The sequence below is a fragment of the Lobosporangium transversale genome (genome assembly GCF_002105155.1).
Source record: "Lobosporangium transversale strain NRRL 3116 chromosome Unknown BCR41scaffold_19, whole genome shotgun sequence".
NCBI classification, from domain to species: Eukaryota; Fungi; Mortierellomycota; class Mortierellomycetes; order Mortierellales; family Mortierellaceae; genus Lobosporangium; species Lobosporangium transversale.
Genome location: NW_019028997.1, coordinates 74,228 through 94,273, shown reverse-complemented (window position 1 = coordinate 94,273; position 20,046 = coordinate 74,228). Strand labels below are relative to the sequence as shown.

At 42.2% G+C, this 20,046-nt stretch overlaps 5 protein-coding genes and 1 non-coding gene across 6 annotated transcripts; 2 read left to right on the top strand and 4 right to left on the bottom strand.

Annotated features, from left to right (window-relative positions):
• Positions 1-720: 720 nt before the first annotated feature.
• Positions 721-2,472, top strand: BCR41DRAFT_396373 (hypothetical protein; the record flags this gene model as incomplete). Its single annotated transcript, XM_022028798.1, has 1 exon — positions 721-2,472. The coding sequence occupies one exon, from the start codon at positions 721-723 to the stop codon at positions 2,470-2,472; it is 1,752 nt and encodes a 583-aa protein (XP_021881171.1).
• A 1,690-nt stretch (positions 2,473-4,162) lies between these two features.
• BCR41DRAFT_422221 (hypothetical protein) lies at positions 4,163-6,042 on the top strand (the record flags this gene model as incomplete). Its single annotated transcript, XM_022030120.1, has 6 exons — positions 4,163-4,418; positions 4,557-4,609; positions 4,733-4,878; positions 4,981-5,044; positions 5,170-5,554; positions 5,706-6,042. The coding sequence occupies exons 1-6, from the start codon at positions 4,258-4,260 to the stop codon at positions 6,040-6,042; spliced, it is 1,146 nt and encodes a 381-aa protein (XP_021881170.1). The 5' UTR covers positions 4,163-4,257.
• A 369-nt stretch (positions 6,043-6,411) lies between these two features.
• Positions 6,412-8,409, bottom strand: BCR41DRAFT_396371 (hypothetical protein; the record flags this gene model as incomplete). The annotated part of the gene is made up of 2 exons (XM_022028797.1): positions 6,412-7,950; positions 8,050-8,409. 2 exons carry the CDS (start codon positions 8,407-8,409, stop codon positions 6,412-6,414), a joined length of 1,899 nt encoding a protein of 632 aa, XP_021881169.1.
• Positions 8,410-11,648: 3,239 nt separating this feature from the next.
• BCR41DRAFT_422220 (hypothetical protein) lies at positions 11,649-14,656 on the bottom strand. Its single transcript, XM_022030119.1, has 5 exons — positions 13,798-14,656; positions 13,084-13,324; positions 12,693-12,955; positions 12,104-12,547; positions 11,649-12,021 (listed from the first exon to the last, which is right to left on the bottom strand). The coding sequence occupies exons 1-5, from the start codon at positions 14,620-14,622 to the stop codon at positions 11,683-11,685; spliced, it is 2,112 nt and encodes a 703-aa protein (XP_021881168.1). The 5' UTR covers positions 14,623-14,656; the 3' UTR covers positions 11,649-11,682.
• Positions 14,657-15,241: 585 nt separating this feature from the next.
• BCR41DRAFT_t73 lies at positions 15,242-15,324 on the bottom strand. The gene has a single exon. It is a non-coding gene; the product is annotated as a tRNA-Leu (tRNA).
• Positions 15,325-18,024: 2,700 nt separating this feature from the next.
• BCR41DRAFT_353730 (hypothetical protein) lies at positions 18,025-19,421 on the bottom strand. Its single transcript, XM_022024213.1, has one exon. The coding sequence runs from the start codon at positions 19,104-19,106 to the stop codon at positions 18,459-18,461; it is 648 nt and encodes a 215-aa protein (XP_021881167.1). The 5' UTR covers positions 19,107-19,421; the 3' UTR covers positions 18,025-18,458.
• Positions 19,422-20,046: the final 625 nt, after the last annotated feature.

Sequence of the window (20,046 nt, the reverse complement as noted above, 5' to 3'; positions counted from 1 at the left end):
TGAGAGTCATTGGTGCATGAGAAAGTAAAAACACCCATAGCTCCACATGCCAAGTGGAGTTTATAACCTTCAAGTATCATGAATAGTCAAAGTAGATCACAGTAAAAAGTTTCCACGTTCGCTCTCGGAGAGCAGCAACCTGGGATTATAATCATTAGCGAACTACTGCTGACGCGACGAGCTTGAATATTCTATAGGGAGAGAGAGCTTTGTTGTAATGGGAATTAGTGAAGAAAATCATTATTCCAGCTCTGGAAACCAACAATAAGACTCTACAGTTAATACAGTCAATGACCTGTTTAATACGAAGCTACGAAGCTGCATGTGCTTCCTGTCATGATGACAGTGTGTGCACTGGGCTTCTCGGATCGGCGCCCCTCCCCCTCCCACACTGATGTTTGCTTAGATCTGTGGAGCGTTATTTCCTTTACAAGCACATGCACAAGATTGTCGCTCGAGCCAAGACCTAATTTTCAAAGAGTCTTGGCATAATTTAATACCTTATTTGCTCACTTAGTTTCTTCTTCCTACATTCTATTCTTCCATTCTTCCATTCTTCCATTCTTCCATCCTTTTTTCTACATGCATCTCTAAACAACAATAATAATAAAGCATTCCTTTTCTTTCGCATTCATCCGTTCATTCAAATTACGATCAAACGTCTTACTCCGAAACAACTTCTTAAAAATAAGGCACACACAAATACACAACCAAAAGACTATGGACGAACCAGATAGTAAATTCTTCTCCCGTACACTTGTCATTGCTGCCTTCGCCCTCTTTCTCTATTTTGCTCGTGACTACCCGCAATGGAAGGCTCGTAGACAGCTTCCTCACACCAAGCTTGAAGATCCAAAGCCTGAAATTGCAGCGGAAGCAAACACAGAGCAAACCAGCAGCAAATCATCCTCCATTTCAGATCCTACGATAAAACCAGCTGAAAACGACTCACCTCTTCCATCAGAACATCTTGTAAAATCATTATCAGACAAATTCTCTGTGAGGTGGATCCCCTATCTACCCTTTGCCGTCATCTACTTGGTTCTCAAGGCTATTTGGGATGGCCTCCGGTGGTTCGTTCTACACTCGATCTTTGCTGTAGAACAGTCAGGTGTCCACTTAATGGTCGCCATTGAGCATGCAGCACATTGGTCCGTGAACTCTGGACCAGAGTTTTTCAAGACAAAGGTACTCGCTCCCATTCAGATCGCAGTGGTAATCATCCAGAAGTCCCCAGTCGTCGCAGCAATTGGGATCGCGTTGGAGAAAACTATTTTTCCAGGACTTGTGCGAATGACTGCCTCGTGTCTAGAAGTAGCTGGAGTAGCTGCAGTCAAAGCCTTTGGATGGGTACAAACTATTCTAGAGCCCACTCGGTCTGCACTCGAGTGGTTCGCCATTGAGTGTGTCTATAATCCATTGCAGGCGCTCTGGTCCCGTCTATCAATCCTTTGGGTGACTTTTTTACAGACTGCAAAGATATATCTCCACGAACTGGCTAAAGATGCACAGGACCTCGGCTGGGCATTGGTCAAAATTGGGACCTGGTTGTGGGAACGGACACTCAAGCCTCTGGGTACAAAGTTTTATACAATGGGAGAATTGGTCGTTCAAGGTTTGGCACAATTCTTGCCATGGCTTGCATTCCACATCTACAGTCGCTTTCTTTTGCCAATAGGCCAGGTCGCACAAGATGGATTCCGAATTCTTCGATCCCATCCAACACTTTTGGCGGGAATCCACGCATTGCTCTTGACAGTCAAAACAAAGCTTGGGGACGCCCTGGAAAGGCTGGAAAGTGTTAACTGGCTGATTCTTTTAGAAACCGTCTTGACACAGGTAGTGAAGACTACCTACAACTATACGACTCTTGCCCTTCAGATGATCTGGCATGGTATTAGTGTTTTTGCGGTAGATATAGTGCCCAATGCTTACAATGATTTGATGACAGCACTCGAAGTGGCCCGTCCTATAGTTGCATGGGTGGTAGACAAGTTTGTTGTGGTGATCGCAACTCTATGGCGTACTGTATACTGGATTTCCATGACATTGACTACTTATACACAACCTGTCATGGCGTGGCTTCACGAGAGGATTGGCGCACCAACTGTGAAGATATGGGTGACAACTATCCAGCCAGTGTTGGTTCATGCAGCCATGGCAACTATTACTCATACCAAGGCATTGACGGATGCGATCTTGAAGGCTATGCCCATAGTGGCAGCAACAATGGGACCCGTATGGGATGGTTTTATTAGGGCCGCTGAAGTTTTACAGATTATGCTCAGCCAGGTCGGCGCTAGAGTTGTTGTTCTATCTGGAAGCTTAGGCGAGCGTCTTCAGGAGCGCGTTAAGGCGATGGGTCCACAATTTGAAGAATTCAAGACACAGACAGGGCGGATAGTTGATGAGGTCGTACTGGCAACATCCAATTTTATGATGGACTGGGTTAAGAAGGAGAAGCGTGATTAACAGCAGTGCAAGAAATTACATGATGATTCATTAATCAATGACAAATAAAGAATTCATTTTTCAAAACGACGTCCACTTCAGCTCATAGGGATATTAAAGTCCAATTCTCCGATGCACTCTCTACTTTTTATTTTTTTTTTTTTTTTTATCGTTCAATATGGTGAGGGGATCGTTGAAGACATCAAATGATGAGAACCAAGCTTTCTTGGAAGATCTGACGTAACATCCATTGGTTTTCGTCAATGAAGAAGAGTTCACTGGTGCACCAAGCCCAGATTTTTGTTTCACTCATGAACTTGAATAGTCGAATCATTAGGTCTTTCAGGTACAAGGGCTTGGTCAAAGACTTTTGTTCAAAGTTGTCAAAGCTTACAGACTCCATGATACCGAATTCGGCTACTATCACTTAAGCTTTTTAAGTTAAACCGCTGCTCTTGAATGAGTGCTTTTTTTTTTTTTTTTTTTAGGAAAAAAAAAAAAAAACTCGAGCTTTTTGATCATGATGTGTTTACTGTAAAGACGAGTCCAATGAAGTTGGTGCGGTATGCTCAAAAGTACGTTGCCATGATCCAGAAGCAACAGGCAGAGATCGCTGTTGAAGAATCTCTCTGAGAGTCAAACCATCACCTCTCAGTGGAAGGTCGACAGGACAGGAACGATGAACTGCCACAGAAAGTCGTTGGTCTAGCAAAAGCTTGTGGATTCGTAGGCCAAGGAAGCGCAGGACCGTCTGAGGGATGAGGCCAGGATTGAAACGAAGATGAAGTATGCAGACAGTCAGTAAAGGTTAGTAGAAAGGTTTGACAAGAAAACTGGCAGAGTTAAGGAAGAGCTCTTGGAGTTGTACAGTTTATAGACATTCCAAAATGTAATACAATCATAAAGCCTTTTTTTTTTATTTCTCTCTTTCCCAATCTAAAATGTAGGCTTGACTCCACCCAGAGCCGAAAAAGTGTCAAGCCCACACAAATTTCATTGCGAGTCTGCCCAAAACGATGACCTTTGCCCTTTGAATTGATGGAGCGGCCGTTTTACCTTGAGCCGTGGCTGCTTTGGCTTGCTCAGAATCTAAAGGAAAGTTTGGTTTTCAGGACTCAAGCAATGTGCTATGAACAAATCAAAAGGCAATGTCTGAGCTTGGTCACGGGAAGGTTTTGACACATTTACAAAATGCAAAGTACATGTAACATGTATTTTGTTCACAAGAAAAACTTACCTAGAACCGTTGCCGCGTGCGACAAATTTATTCCCACAGTGTCTAATGAAGACCCATTAGGAGCTTCATTTTATTATTATTATCAGCTTTTCTAATCAAGCATGAATTAGCATTATTGGAGTCATGTCAAGGGTCATTGCTTATAGGGTTGGAGATGTTTGAGGAGTCAATGGAGGCAGTTCGAAATATGATTAAAGCAAATGAAGTGTGTGCAAGGATTCATACTTTGTGAAGTATGGAGCTACAAAAACCTTTTTGACAAGGCATTGAACATGAAAAAGGTCAAGATTGTTTGAGTGGGGTATGCATTAGGTGCATCGAAAAGACAATGATATCTTTCGGGATTGTTCTGGGCCAAGGGGGCCAATGAGTCTTCGTATTCATCTGCGTACAAGACAAATGGGAAAAACTATCAAAAAGAGGCCGTTTGGTCTCATTCTCTGTCCTTTTTCAGAGAGAGAGCTTGCTCTCTTCCTTTCTTTCCTCTCTTCTCCCTTCCTCTTCTGACTCATTTTCCCATTCTCTCTTCCCACGCTCTCGTCTCGACTTGTGTCTTCACTATCTTTACAATGTCTTCTTCAGATAATAAAACCTATGCAGTTAATATTCTCGGAGCAGGTGTCTCCGGTCTCTCCACAGGACTTGCCCTTCTTGAAAAAGGAAACTACAGCGTCAAGATCATTGCTACACATCTACCTTCCGACCTCCATATCGATTATACATCTCCTTGGTAATAATGTTCATTGTCAAACTAATGTGCTTTTTATTTTTTTTTTTATTTTTTTTTTTAAAAAAAAAAAAAAAAAAAAAAAAAAAAATATTAAAAATCTTTCTCACCTTTGTTGGCTAAATCCTGTGTTGTGGAAAGGGCTGGAGCACATTGGAGATCTTTTGCTGACATTGCGGATCTTGAGCAACAAGGTAATAATAATAATAATAATAATAATAATAATAATAATAATAATAATAATAATAATGCTGAACAAGGTAAAAAAAAACTCACGAATTACATTTCTCGGAGGAGGGAAATGATAAACATTTTAGAGCTTGAAGAAGCCACGTACAAGAGATTTGAGCATCTAGCAGAAACCGAGCCCAAGGCCGGTATCATGTTTTTGACTGGACACGATTATTGGGATGTCAAACCCAAAAACTTTGAAGAGCCATGGTTCAGTCGTTTTCTTAAAAATGTATACAGTAATTCGCCTTCACTTTCAATCGCATGTTATGGAAGAATAGAATATAATCCTCATCCGCCTTGATTTTTTTTTTTTTCCCTTGCTTCGTTTTAGTATCGACACATTCCAAAGGAAGAACTTCCATCTGGTGTTGATTTTGGGACTACGTACACCACAGGTCAGCATATGGCGATTGATGTGATTATCGCCACATTCTTATTGCGTCTCAAGTCTAGTTTCGATACACTGACTAATTGTTGCTGTTGCTATTATCGTTACTGCTATTATTTGGAAAACCAATAGTCTCCATTAATACGCCCAAGTATTTACGCTATCTGCAAGACCAGATCCTCGCTCGAGGTGGTATCATTGAGCATGGCACTGTACAGAGTCTCAGAGCTCTAGCTCAGGTCCCACACAGCGATAAACACCCCAAGGCCGATATTATTGTTAATTGTTCGGGCCTAGGAAGCCGTAACTTACAGGGCGTGAATGATCACCAAATGTTCCCCACTCGTGGGCAAATCTTAATTGTCAAGGTCCCAGATGAAATTTGGCCGAAAGCAAAGCAATTCACAATGGAACGATATGCAGAAGGCAGTGCCTTTGGTGTTGGCACTGTCACCTATGTTATCCCCAGAGATAATGGTGAGATTATCTTGGGCGGCACAACGGATCATTGGGACTAGTAAGTTGTACCTACTTAAAAAGGAAAAAACAAAAAAAAAAAAAAAAGGAAAATCGTTATACACAAGTTTTTGTCTCCAGTTCTGAATAGTTTTTTTTTTTTTTTTTTTTTTTTTTTTCTCTTTTTCATTATTTGATTATCCGTGCTTTAGCCAAGAAGCTCCATCAGAGAAAACAGCGAAAGCAATCATGCAACGCGTTCAGGACTGCAGACCTGATCTGTTCTCCAAGGCAACGGTTTTACGAAACTGTGTTGGCCTCCGACCCAATCGACGCGGTGGCGTCCGAGTCTCTGCAACGGCCGAGCAATTGGACTGGAACGAAGGCTGGAACCCCTCTGTTCTTGTAGTAGCACACAATTATGGTCATGCTGGATTTGGATACCAGGCCAGTATTGGATGCGCCAACAAAACGGCTAAGTGTATTGAGCGTTCCCTAAAGAATCTGCAGACCCTTAGAGATGAAGCCAGGACTATGGCAAAACTTTAAAGAATAAAATTACCTTAAAAAAAAAAAAAAAAAAAAAAAAAAAAACCACCATTCAATTCTAAGCTCTAGAAAATATAGAACTTGGTTTCTTTTCTTTATACACAATTGCATATCTGTTTGTTTTTATTTTATTTTATAATATTTTTTTTTTATTGCAAATCATTCTACAAAAAAAAAAAAAAAACTGCATTTGGCACAGCCATATGTGTTTATACTACGTTTATATGGATACATTTAATGATATCCTCAGTCTGAGGTGGGGGGAGGGGATGAAAGGCGCCAAGAAATCAGATCTTTGTTCCCATGAGCTCAGCTCTATGGTTGAAAAATAAGACTACAAGGATCATCACCTAATAAAGCGTTGGGATATTAGTACAAGCGGCGGCGAAGAGTGGCGGAGCAAGCAGCGCCCTTGACCCAGACGGCAGAAGAGCCAGGAGTCTCTCCCTGGGTCCACCACTGGGCAGTGTAGACAAAGCCGTTGTAGGAGACCTTGGAGCCACTAGTGTAGGCAGTCGAAGCAGAGAAAGCGCTAACACCAGAGCACCCACCAGGGGTAGCGGTGGCAGTAGGAGCGGTGGTAGGGTTAGCAGTAGAGGAGCCACATGGGCCATTGTCAACCCAAGGACCACCAGCAGTGGGGATGTTGTTTTGAGACCACCACTTGGCAGTGTACAAGCGACCATTGTATGACACCTGAGCGTTGGCGTTGTAGGTAGCAGTGGCAGACCAAGCGGCAACACTGCAGGTGTTCGAAGGCAAGGTGGTAGAGGTGACGGGGGCAGAAGAGGTGGATGTAACAGTGGAAGAAGCAGTGGTAGTGGAGGGACTAGTTCCGTCGATCTGAGGGATGACACCGGAGCAACGAGGGGTATTGGCGCCAAGAGCAGCCTTGCAAATCTGTTGAGCAGCGCTGGTAGCATCAACATTATTGGTGCTTCCGGCTTTCTTGTACAACTCCCAGAAGAAACCTCCCTTGGAGCCCTGGACAGCAAGGATGCTGCTCAACTCGGATTGAGTCAAGGGCAGCTGGTGAGTGGGATCGTGATCAGAAGCAGGGTAGGCAGGGATACCGATCTCGTAACCGACGTGAGCGATCATACCATTATCAGCATATGACTTCATGTAGTAGTTGACCTGTTGGCTCAAGCTGCAGACACCAGTGTCAGGGCATTCGTGGTATTCTTGGTTGTTGGACAAATCGTAAGTCATGACGTTGACGCCGCCTCCGTTCTTGCCGGTAGCCATGAAGCTGTAGACCTCGGGGTACCACTTGTTGACGTTGTACCAGATATTCTTAAGGTTGCCTCCCCACCAGTTGGTTGAAAGCCCTCCAGCAGCAGAAGCTGCAGTGGCGAGCATCATCGAGGGCTGGATGGCCTGGATGTTGATCTGGACATCACGCATGATAGCAGCGTACTTGTAGACAGTCTGGTGAGAAGTCCATGGGCCGGTCGAGGCACCCTTCTTGTAGAAATCAGCATGCCACATCTCTTCGTAATCAATATCAACACCAGCAAGGCCGAGATCCTTGCCCAAGTAAACTAGATCCTGGTAAGGATCACGGTTAGTCTTGACAAAGTAATCGCTACCGGGGACCAAGTTAGTGATCTTAGTAATAGGGTCAGTCCAGGAGTGTCCAGGGATCATCTCGGGATGGAAGACAGGAGCCTCGCCACCAGCTTGAGCAATGACATACTTTTGAGCCTCCTGCCAGGTGGAGGAGTTTGAGGGCTCAGGGAAGATGTCGAAGTCAGCCAAGACTGTATTCTCGCTCTTGGGTTCGCAGGTGTAGCACCACATGTTGGCTTCAGTGCATCCAGCAAGCGTTCCTCCGTGCTCCTTGATCTTATAGTAGTTAGGGGTGCTGGTTCCATAACCTCCAACGGAGTAGTAGGTGTAGACGTACTATTCATTTTAAAGATTGCGGATCGGAGTGTTAATAGATCATGTTTTTAAAGAACGAGACACAAATGGACAGGAGGGAATTGAGAAGAGTAAACTTACAGGGAAGCATCCATAGTTCCATCCTCCGACAGAAAGGAAAACCTCAACGCCGCCGGCCTGGAGCTTAGTAACTTTATCCTTGAGATCAGCGAAACCATAGTCAGGTGTGTTGGCATAGTTCAAGCCGACATGTTCAAGGGTGTTGGAACCTGGGACGTAGACCATACCGGGGCGAGCAAAGGAAAGGAAGATACGGTTAATGGGCAATTTGGCGGCGTTGTCAGCAAGGGCCTTGAGCTTAGCAGGACCGTTAGTGGGGTTGAGAAGAAGGTAGCCAGCAACGACGGGGGCAGCCTCGACCTGCGAGCATGCCATGACCAAAGCCGAAGCAATGGTGAAAATAGCAGATGTTAAACGCATTTTTTTTTTGTGAGTGTTCACAAGGAGGAGAGAGGAGTGTATGTAAAAGAGAGAAGGAAGGGAGGAGAGAAGAATGTGCCGGAGAGGATGTAGAAAAAAGAAAAAAGAAAAAAGAAAAATGTACAGATAGATGGATATTTATACAACATTCTGGGACGATGTAGATGCAAATGTGGCAGAGAGGAACGGTTTCCCTGACATGCGCTGAGGATAATACCAAATGTTCTGTGCACCGATTACTTTCTTTTTATCGTTTCAATATCCACTGTTAGTTGTGCATGCATATTTGTTTACATTTTTGAATGGCCAAAGTTCAGGAACACAGGAACAAATAGTGTAGTCAATAAGCATGAATATGAATAAAATAAAAACGATTTGATTTTGGTTTTGTTGATAGTTCATGGATAGGATGACTAAGGTACAGGTACTCTATGATAGCTTCCACAAAACATGATCGATTCAGTACAGACTCAATAAAAAGGGCCACTTAATTATTACTGTTTTACTGTTCATCTTTGATAAATCTCAAAACTATCCAACTATACGCTTGTCTGCATGCCACTCGCCTCCTATCAATGCTACAATTGGCTGCAGTCTGATACTCTCATCCAGTTAATCAGGTCAACTTCTATTATCACTCTTACAATGATTTGTACCTTTTTGGAGATGGTATCAACAAAATATTATCTGACATATGATATAAGGTGAAGCCATACAGCCTATTTAACGTGTAATACATTTATTACCATTGTTACGCTGTGAAAAGTCGGGTGGAGCAAAGCACGGTAAATGTCCTACAGACCCTGCACAGGGAATTGGCGAAGTTGCATCCTCGAGGATGTGCGGCAATTAAAGTATATATACATGTATATAATATATACATATTTGTATGCAAATCTGTACGCAAATTTGTATATATATATAATATAATACGATGTTGTATATCCTTATATTTGATTGTACCCCCGTCTGTTCTTTTGGAAGTTTATCTGTTCATTCTGTTTATTCTGTTAAATGCTTGTGTTCGCGAGGTCTTGATTCATGTTTAGAAAAACACCTCATATCAGGGATAAGATAATGCAAGATTATAGAATGAGGGAGTGGGAAGGATAAAGGCCCGAGAATAGATACCGCTTCTGCGCTGCTGATTAATACGAGCCTGTGTGCAAAACATAGACTATAGCTTGGGAAGTATTATTTTGCTCAATAGTACGGTTAAATGTTAGTTTTTCCAAAGTAGGTTGATTCTGTCTTCATGATCTCAATAAAGCATTAACCAGAAAGGTAGAAAGGCTGTCTCCTCAATCCAGAAGCCAAAGGCACCCAAGGCAACTCATGCAGTCTTTTCTCTTTTTTTCTACTTCTACTTCTACTTCTACTTCTACTTCTACTTCTTCTACTTCTTCTTCTTTTTCTTCTTTGTTCATTCAGGCCGTTATTTTTCTTTGTAACAGATAACTGAAAAGATCTGATGGGGGAAAACCAAGCATGTGTTATTTCGACTTCCCATTTTAAAAAAAAAAGAGAACAAATATATCGGAACAGCTGCAGCTCATTTTTTAAAAAGATAAAACAGGCTAATCACACGCGTGTGTAACGCGAAGCAGGGTGTTTGTTGTTGACAACCTCACCCGCCAATGAAATGCATGCGATGTGGGATGCAGATTATATTTCACGGACTAAAAACTGTTTGTTGCACAGGGCCCCATGCATGTTCACTCTTTGGTCTTGTCAACACAATCGCACGATCAAATTAGACTCTTCTACACGTAACCTTACATCCCTCTTCCGCTCTTCAACTCCGACTTCCCCACAATCATCTCAATCCCTTCTCTCTCTCTCCTTCTCCCCCTGAGTTCAGAACATGGAGACCAAGAGTTCACCTCTTCACACATTCTGGTTTCTTTGTCAATAGTTTGATGTAAAAACAGAACTCAGCCTCACAGTTGTTAACTTGTCATGACAAGATCATTCTTCTCTTCTCTATTCTTTGGCGTAAGTTGAAATCGGATTATAAATGTAGGTTTTTATTTATTTATTTTAAAGGGAAAAAAAGAACAAAAACAAAATATTTATGACAGAGATAAATGGCCATGTATGCACAGGGACTAAATGGCTTCTGAGCCCTGACTTATCAGTAAGATCAGATCAGAAAACACAAAAGGATATGTGCCTGGTTTTTAGATAGTTTGCAACTCTATTATATACCGTTCTCATATAATATATATATTCTATAAGCATCCTAGACCTATTTAGGACTTGCGCCTTTCTACACATGCGATGTCATGACCACTAATCCCTCCAAAAGTAGAAAGGAAGAAAGAAAAACAGAAAATAAGCTTTCCTTTATCCATCACAAAATGCAATAGCATTTTTCAGCTTCTTTAGTTTAGAAGGCTGGCTCTCCAACATCGTTGAGCATCCATTGGTTGATGAGAAGGGTTCTTTACAACTTTATCCCTTATAGCTCGATTAACTATCTACCTTACCTTATGTTCCTTTAATATACATGTGCACAGTACGAAGATGATGTGACATGGCAGCATCGGCATCAAAAGTACATGTACATGTACACAAAAATGTGCATGTGATCTTCACCTCCCCAAATTTGATAACATCATAAACCACTTTCGGATGGGATGTAGTCAATTAGAGCTTTGAAGGGAGCTAAGATGGCCAAAACAGCTATCCATCTTGTTGCTTACTATCCATCACTCTTCTGTGCTAAAAAAGGATAATAAACAATAAACAATAAAGTATAAATATACTGACAACGATGGTCCCACAATTAATTCCGTTGATACCTAATATTTATGAAATGGATGCTATATATTTGGTGAACTACCGCCGAGTGTTTGTGTGTATCGATAGAGTACTGTTTCACTTCTATGCCTGCACCCTAGAAGGTCTTTTTTCTTTTTTGTGATTGTATTCTGTGTATTGGGCCAACAAACAGATAAGGCAATCGCGTTGCACAAACGGAAAAAGTGCTTCATTCTACTAAAGGGCAGACTCTACCGAACAGCCACAATGACCTCAACATGTTGGCAGTAAATAAAAAAAAAAAAAAAAAAAAAAAGTGGACAGTAGCAGAGGCAAAAGGAGGCCATATTAGTTAAACACAGATACTTGATATAAACATTGGAATATTGGAGAGAACAGAATCATTACATTTGATCATTAGGACCATACATTGTTGGTTATAGAAAGGATAAAAGAAAATGATATTCAACCATAAACACTGTTTAAAACTATCATATTTTTATTATAATTCTAGATTACTTTCCAACCAAGGTCATAAATCACAAAAGGATATCTCTCGTCACGGCCACTAACAAGCCGCATGAACCTGAATCCTTTTGCTTCATGAACCACAAACTTACACTGTGTCCTCCAGCCATAGTCTTCATAGTATGATAAAATGGGTTTCTTATTACGACTATCGCCCCCATCAATGTCCTGGCCATATCCATGCTTCTCGAGCTCACTGGCATCAAACACACGATGGTCCAAAGGCTGGTTTAGGAACGCGCGCTCGACATCAAGTGACACTTTGCCACGATAATCCGGATTCCGTACTTCTTTGCAGTTATATGTGAACGGAATGTCCCGCTAAGTAAAATCGCAGAAAAAAAGAGGTCAGCGACATTGATCTTTTAATGTTAATGTTCAAATTAACTTCATATCGACTTACATATACGGCATCACCGCCTGCGACTTCAAGCTTGGCATGTTTAATCCATTGATCTCCCATTTGATAGAGAAGCCTGTACTCAATCTTACGGTCCACTGGTAATAACATGTCGATTCCAATATAATCACCCTGAACAATAGAGCGAGTGCTCTTGTACGCTGTATCATCCATCCCATCAACAGCATGACTGAAAGGATGGCGAACATAAGGTGTCGGATCCTCATATTGAGTATGGATCTTTTCATTCTCCTCAATATCGATGTAAGGACGATACTTAAACATTCTGACGTCTGGGAATGGATTCTTATTAGAGAGCACTAGGCAACGATCGTCGGCGCATGGTGACCGTACATCGCGTTCCAGATATGTTGGATGCAGCTCTTCTCGCTCAAAATTAGGGTCTTTTCTTTTCAATGCTTCCCAAACTTTCTGCGCGGCTTTGTGCTATCGCAAATGGCAATAGTAAAGTACGTTAATGACTGACACAGCCGAGCTGTCGGTATTGATGCCCTCTTTTTTTTTTTTTTTTTTTTTTTTTTGCAGTGCAATGCTATGCAATACATTATAGCCAACTCCAAATATTCATTACCATATAAAGCTTGTTTCTAGTCTTTCCTTCCGAGCCTTTGCTAAATGCCACAACATCCTGCGCTGGATCAACCAGCTCTTTGAGATAGTTCTCCAATTGGTATGGAACCTGGTTCAAAAAAGTGGAAAAGTACATGTCTCCATATGCAAACTCTAGAGGATCCATCTCCGTTATGGACGATTGCTTTAGGAACTTGACAACACTTTCGCGAGTTGCCATGGCCCCTGTTCCGAGCCAGGAGAAACATGCATGCATGTTGACCTCTGTATCGTCCCCCCAGGTAAAAAAGAAAAATAATATATATATAAATATATTTATATAAATGCTCCAGCCATGAATCAAAATACTCTTTCTTTATGCAAATAACAAATGATATATAAATGTCACCTACCATCCTCGAAGAAGCACCAGCGCCAGTTGGTCAAGGACCATACATCCGAGTTAGTATCAGTGTGCAGGAACTGTGGGAACCGTAAGAAGTTGGCATACATTGATCGGAGATAAAAGATCTTCCAATCATCGTCCTGGAAGTAGCAGTATGGAGAAGAAGCCATTGCACATGCCATGTATCGGGCGACAAAGAACATGTTGTTGGGTGAATTGAACACACGCACCTTTGGACAATTAAACATCTATTAGAAGACAAGGACATACATACAAATAGCCAATGGAAAGAAAAATAAGGAAAGCGTTGGTTGTGAGCTTTTTAAAATTCTATTATGAGCCTGGGAATTGCAAAGCAATGATGCATCGGCCATGATCTTCATGAGAATCAGGCTCAACAGATTGTGAAAAGGGTCCTTTTCACATTTTCTATACAAGCATAGCAGTCGCACTAAACGCACATTCCATGAAACCAATTCCACTAGTTTTGTGTTATCAAGTCCATTTGTCCCAGATGTCCTATTTGTTTATGGTATATTTGCAGCGGCCATGGGTATTTTTTTTTTTTTAAAAAAAAAAAAAAAAAAACGACGCTCCTTTTCCAATAGCCCTATGTCGATGGTAGTGTTGGACTCGCTCATCCTGTCTAAAGTGCCCGTATCATTCACTTTCGTCCTCTGCTCCTGCTCTAGATATGAGAGTAGATGATAGTTTGAATTACCTTCTCTTCAAGGTGAATGTCCACTTTATTGTTCCAGATCATAATCTCCTTGAACATTATATGAGGGCATAGATGATCCACAATCTCCTTCAAAGAGTCCAAACGTGACCAATTGAGCAGAATCGCCGTTGTCATATTTGTCCCCTCAGTGGGCCGCAGATCCAGATCAGAGATATCACCACGATCGATCCAAGTTGGGGGCTGCATCGGCTCATTGGGATTTCCACGACCGTCCCTTGCACCAAACATCAGACGGAAGAGGAATGAGTTGATAATAATGATTAGCCAGAGTACGAGTGCAGCAAGTGGCAACAAGACTCCGAACCGAACGCGGCGGATTGTTCCTGTAGCATTGTGAAACACGCCATTGGACCTGAAGAAGCGTCGTACTCTTGCAGTAATGGAGCGCGAAAAGTGATCCAGATGATGACTATGGTGATGTATGTTGATCTTGAGGGCTGACAAGAAATTTGAGCCAAACAATCCTCCTTTACTTCCAAGTCCTGCTCTCGTACCTGTTTCAAGTCCAAATCCTGCTGATGGAGCCCCTATCGGTGTTAATCCTGAAGATGGTAATGCAAAAGAGGTGTGGTGACCATGACTAGCGGAATGATGCGAATGTGAATATGATCTTGCTCTGGACTGTTGAGTAGAGTCTATACTGGTGGCAGAGGTACTGTTGGAATGGACATTGTTGACAGTAGTAGCGGTAATGTTGTGTTGATGCTGGATGGTTCCATTTGTTGATGTATGATGGCTGTTTGTACTTGTGCTTGAACTGTGATGGTGTGACATCTTTGACCCGAAGCCTCGTTCTGGATCCATATACAACCACTACTTTTTTTTTTTTTTTTTTTTTCTAGGGCTTTTATATCCTGAGTGAACTGAAAGAGTACGGTGACAGATGACGAGAATAAAAATAAAAAAAAAAAATCGAAAAAAAAAGTAGAAAGAAAAGGGCGATCAGTAGCTTGGTCCAATCGTGGCGACGAGATGAAAGAGAGTCTGAGGCAGGACAGGAAAGGGCAGTGTTTCTGGAAGAAAAAGATTTCTTTTTACAACCCAATAGTTCAAGTCGTACAATTCATACAAGCCTGTCCAATTGGATCTCTTTCTCCTGTCCTGTATCCATTTTAGACCTTAATTTTTTCAACTCAGTAATGTTCATTGTCATCTTCGTGTTCAATATCAGCTTTTCAATCCTACCTGAACAAGATTGTGTGGAGCGATGACAATTATATACTATATAAATGTACATGTACCTTAGTTGCCCTATTTTTGTCGGATTTATATAATCCATTGATTTTTAAATACAAAGAGTAATAAGGTATAAATGGCAAAAGTAAGAATCACTGATAGACTTTCCAAACCCTGAAGGCCGCCGAATAACGTGGCATCCGCAAGAATGTCTGTCCAATTATGAAGAAAAATATTGCAAAATAAGTGGTGGAAGTGGGATTTGAACCCACGCCTCTCTCGAGACCGCAACTTGAGTGCGGCGCCTTAGACCAACTCGGCCATCCCACCATACACTGATTGTGTCGTAAATCTGCTATTTACGTATCCTCTTCTTCATTATTTCCATCATCATTCAGTACTTTTATCATTATTTCCTTTATCAATCCTAGTATTTAAATCACTTTGGCTTAAGCCCAATGGCTGAGTAGTATACTCGTCAGGGCACCCTCCTGTCTAGCCCAGGGGCCGGGTTCGAGTCCTGGTTAAGGCACATAAAGTGAAGCAAACATGTGCCAGGTCAGGGATTTGCTTGAGTTTTTATACTTTCTCTCCGAGACAGCCTAGTGTTCTCCGCTAAGTACGACGCCATGGTGATAGGAACGACGGTGATGAGGAAGAGAGAGAGCACACACCAGAGTGGTCTGTGCAGGACATTTACCATGGACTTACGCCCAAGTCCATTGCTCAGAGTTGGAAAGTTGGCTTCAAGACAACAACAAGGATAGCTACATATATGGCAGGGCGCTTCGTCAAGGCCATAGAAGAATTCGGTCGTACAGAGATCTGGAACAAACGGTGTAAAGTTACTGTTGAATGGGAAAAGGCTCGTGGAATCACTGCTATGAGCAAACGCGCTAGAGGACGCAACTGTGTTGGGGAGCACAGACGTAGTAGCAATGGTTTCCTTGTCCCTTCCCTTAGACAAAGACAGAAACTGAATGTGAAAGGGATCTACAAGATTGCGGATGACCGAGTCCGGGACAGTTACCTTGGGAAAACCAAACTAGACGTGATGGAGCGGGCTAGGTGAAATGGGGTTTTCGATGACTATGGATAGCGGATAATTTGTCACGTTGTGCTTCAGGCCACGTCGGGAAGGTGGACTTTGAGTACCAACCACGGCGGTCAGGGTTTATGAAATCATGGATGCAGCGGCTCTTGCCGTTTGTGCAGTAATAACCGTTTATTGACTATAGTCTCTGGAGCATTTTGTTCATAGAGTGTAGAAAATAAATCCCGTGGCCCTGAGGGCCCTTGTTATAAAAAAAAAAAAAAAAAAAAAAAAAAAAAGAGGTTGAAGACAAATTAAAAAAAGGACGAAGATAACAGGCATGTACGGACTTGTAGTGCCCTTGATGAAACCCATAGTAACAATTGGAAGAGACTTTGTTGTGCATAGATCGCTGGGGGTCGTGCACGCACTACACCACTTAGTTTGATAAACGAATGGAGTCCTCTGTTCCGCATAGCGCGATCTATCACTCGTAAAGTGATTCACAAGCTCATTGGCTTACCTTGAGCAGCAGGCTAGGGAGTTTATTTGGAAGCTACGCTCAGTGCTCCTATTTGAACCATTAGATACTCGAACCATTCGAATAGGAGCACTGGCTACGCTGTAAGGAAACCATCGCCAAGGAGAAGGGCTGAGGTGTGAGCCCGAGGCAGAAGCGTGCTCCACACACTGGATTAAGAGGTAACTGGAGCAACGGATATGGATTTATGACAGCAGAAGGCTTTTATCCTTGTGGTATGGCAATGGATGCGAATCGTAACAGATGCTGTCCAGGACCTATGCTTGAGCCATCCGCCGTAGACAAGATTCTGTTGTAGAGATTGTTAGGACGATTCATTTCCTGCGACAGTATGCTTTCGACGTTAAGCACGGTGCTGCGCCGTGGCAATAGTCGTGCAGCACCCGAAGGATTTACCGGGGGAACGTGACTAGACCTATGGTGACTGTAAATCGATCCTCTCCAGAGGATGGGGGACATCAGTTGTATGGCGTTGTTCGTTTAGATAGACAAATTGTTATAAAAAAAAAAACGCGTAAAATTCTTGCTTCCAAAATTGAGATAAATTTTACCTTCTTGAAAGAATAAAGGAAAACTGTACCCCCAGCTCAAAGCACCCTCGCGAATACCTCCTCTATTCGGAGCCCTGAACCTCATCCCCCGTCAAGATTCCCAAAATCTTGATCTCCCCGTCGACTGCTAATTCTCACTCCCCCGCCAACATTTAGAGCTTTTTTTTTTTTTTTTTTTAATGGATGGCTATTCTGGGATGTCCTCACCTCTCTCTTTTAGAGAAGCTTATCACTGACGCTATTAGAGCGAATGTTACACCTATCCTTCTCGGAAGGGTGGTACCATGCCCATGCAACATGTAATAGAAGACAACAATATGCACCAGATAAAAAAGAATAAGGATCCTTTCAGTATTTATCGAGATAGAAAAAGTCTCATCGGCGATGATTTGAGATTTTCACGGCGCCGTTAATGGGCTTTTTGTTGGTTAAATGCTTATCAAATACAAGAAGTTCATTAGGTAATAGACGTATAATCGGCAAAGACCTCTCTAAAAGAGAGGCCAATAAAGGGATTCAAACTCTACCTAGTTACCCGATTTGAAGCGAGAAATAGCATTAAAATATTGAAGGGGATGAGGATTGTAATAATTAAAAATGGATAATGGGTAGCATTATTCAATTTGGCGGGACTTGTTGTTCTTGGCCTTTGCTGGAGATTGATTGCCTGTGATAGAAGATTTAGAGATCCTCGACATTGCTTGTCAGACGTGAAGAGTTCGTGGTTTATTTATTCTCTCGTGCCAGACGTGTAAAATTCTTTGATTCATTTCCTCGTGCCAGACGTGTAGAGGTTGATTTATTTTCTTTTGGCATTATGAGTGCTGAGAGATAAAATGTTCTTATGCTTTATTTTTTTTTTTTTTTTGTGAGAAAATGAGCTGTGCCACAATAATCAAAGTAATCAGGCGCGTAGTTTTTGAAATTTTTGTGGTGTATAAGAGATCCATGTGTCTCGTTTTCTTTTTTTCTTTGCTGATGTTGGTGCTGCAGAGCCCTCTGGTGATTGAGTCGTCGACTGCAGAGAAGACTGATGGAGCTGAGGTGTGGTTAGCAATGATGCATTTGGTGGATTGGGTACCACCAGTAGAGAAGGAGCAGCCAGTGAAGGAAAAGCTAATGAAGGATGAGGACTAGACATCCCCTGAGATGATTGCTGTTGTTGGCATTGATTGTTGTAAATATATTGCATAAAGTTGAACGTATATTGCTGATATTGGTATTGTTGATTGATCTTGACAAGATACTGCTGTAATTGTGCTCCTATCTGATGTAGCTCGAGCTGATGCTGTTGGTACAGCCGTTGCTGATGCTGTTGCTGCAGTCGTTGCTGTTGCTGTTACTGCAGTCGTCGCTGCAGCTCTTTTAATTGTTGCTGTATGAGTGGAGCGTTGCTATTTGAACTCCTCCAAACTTCCTCGAGCCCTTCTGCAATCTCAGGAACCATTGTAGTCAACTTTTGCGAAATATTAGCCTCAGGACCCTTCACCACAACAGCGTTCATCTCTTCTTGGAACTCCAAGAATAAAGGTGATCTGAAGATATCATCCTCCAAAATCCTGCTCTGTTGGTCATTGCTAACAGCATCATGATAGCGTAGTCGAGATGCAGCATCTTGAAGTATGATTCGCCGGCATCGTACAAGCAGTCTCAGAAACCCGGACGTGGAGATATCAAGTTCCGAATAAAGGATTGTGTTCGAAGAAGGTCCAGCTAACTGGTTGGTTTCTACTGCCGTTCCAGGTTTTGACGCAGCAGAAATGTCGGGCACGATGTTTGGATCCACTTCGTCCATTTCCCTTAAGCATTCATTCCTCCACCACACATTGTTTTTTCCAAAGAAATCTTCAATCCAAGGAAAAATCATTAGCTGGAGTGCCTTTGGTGGGATGACAGAGTTTCGAGCGAGGAAGAAAGGCTCGTTATAAAATCCTGCCATCCCAAGTGCAAATTTCGAAGGCAAACATGGTAAATAAAAGTTTTCCATGCGACCTCGTTCTGCGGTCCACCGTCCTCCTGCCTTAATGTCCTCCTAACTTATGCCTAGCCTATGAGCCTCCATAGTGCCGGCATGGCGACCTGCATGAGTCTTCCGAGGACTGTTAATATTGTGCAACTCGTAAAGAGTATCCACAACACGATAAGTCGATTGAGGGACGAGCCTTTTTGTCGGATCATCATCGCCTGGGATGAGCTTGAGTCGAATGAAATCAGGGCTCTTAATTGATTCTACAACATCTTCAATTTGAAGATTCTTGACTAAAGTATGCTCCGAACCCTTGTGATGAAAAATGAAATTACGACCATAGAAAGCAAGACAAGAAAACAAAAAAAAAAAAAAAAAAAAAAAAAAAAGAAAAGTGAGTGATTATCGTCCGTCATCAAATAATCAAAGATTACACACACACACCTTATTAAATAATTGACCAAAGGAGTAACAATTGGGAACTTACTTGCCAAAGCTGATACATGTAAAAGGCAAAGGCGCTGAAGGGGCATCTGCGTATATCTGCATGTCGCAATGCACACGCATACCAGTTTTCATTATTCTTGTTGGTCTTGCCCTTGTTGATTTTGAAGATAAGATCAATGGCTTGCTGCCCCCTTTGAACCTTTTGTGTAATGATGTTGCTGAAGCAATCCGCAAAGCTAGTGTGACGAAGCTCCTCGTCTCGAAGCAGCATGTTGTGGCGTGCAGTTATACAAAAGGCGTCGTGATAATTAGTATCATACTCTCGCCCTCGCCTCTTTGGTAAAAATTTATCCTTCGTCCAAAGGCTTTCCAATATTTCATTGAGCTGACTGAGAGTGTAGCCATCTCGCATTAGACAGTCCGCTACATCGCGTTCACCCGATTGAGCGACTTCGATATAAAGTCTTACTATATGCTGTTCATAGATAGCCAGGAATGTGCGCATGTGGGACGG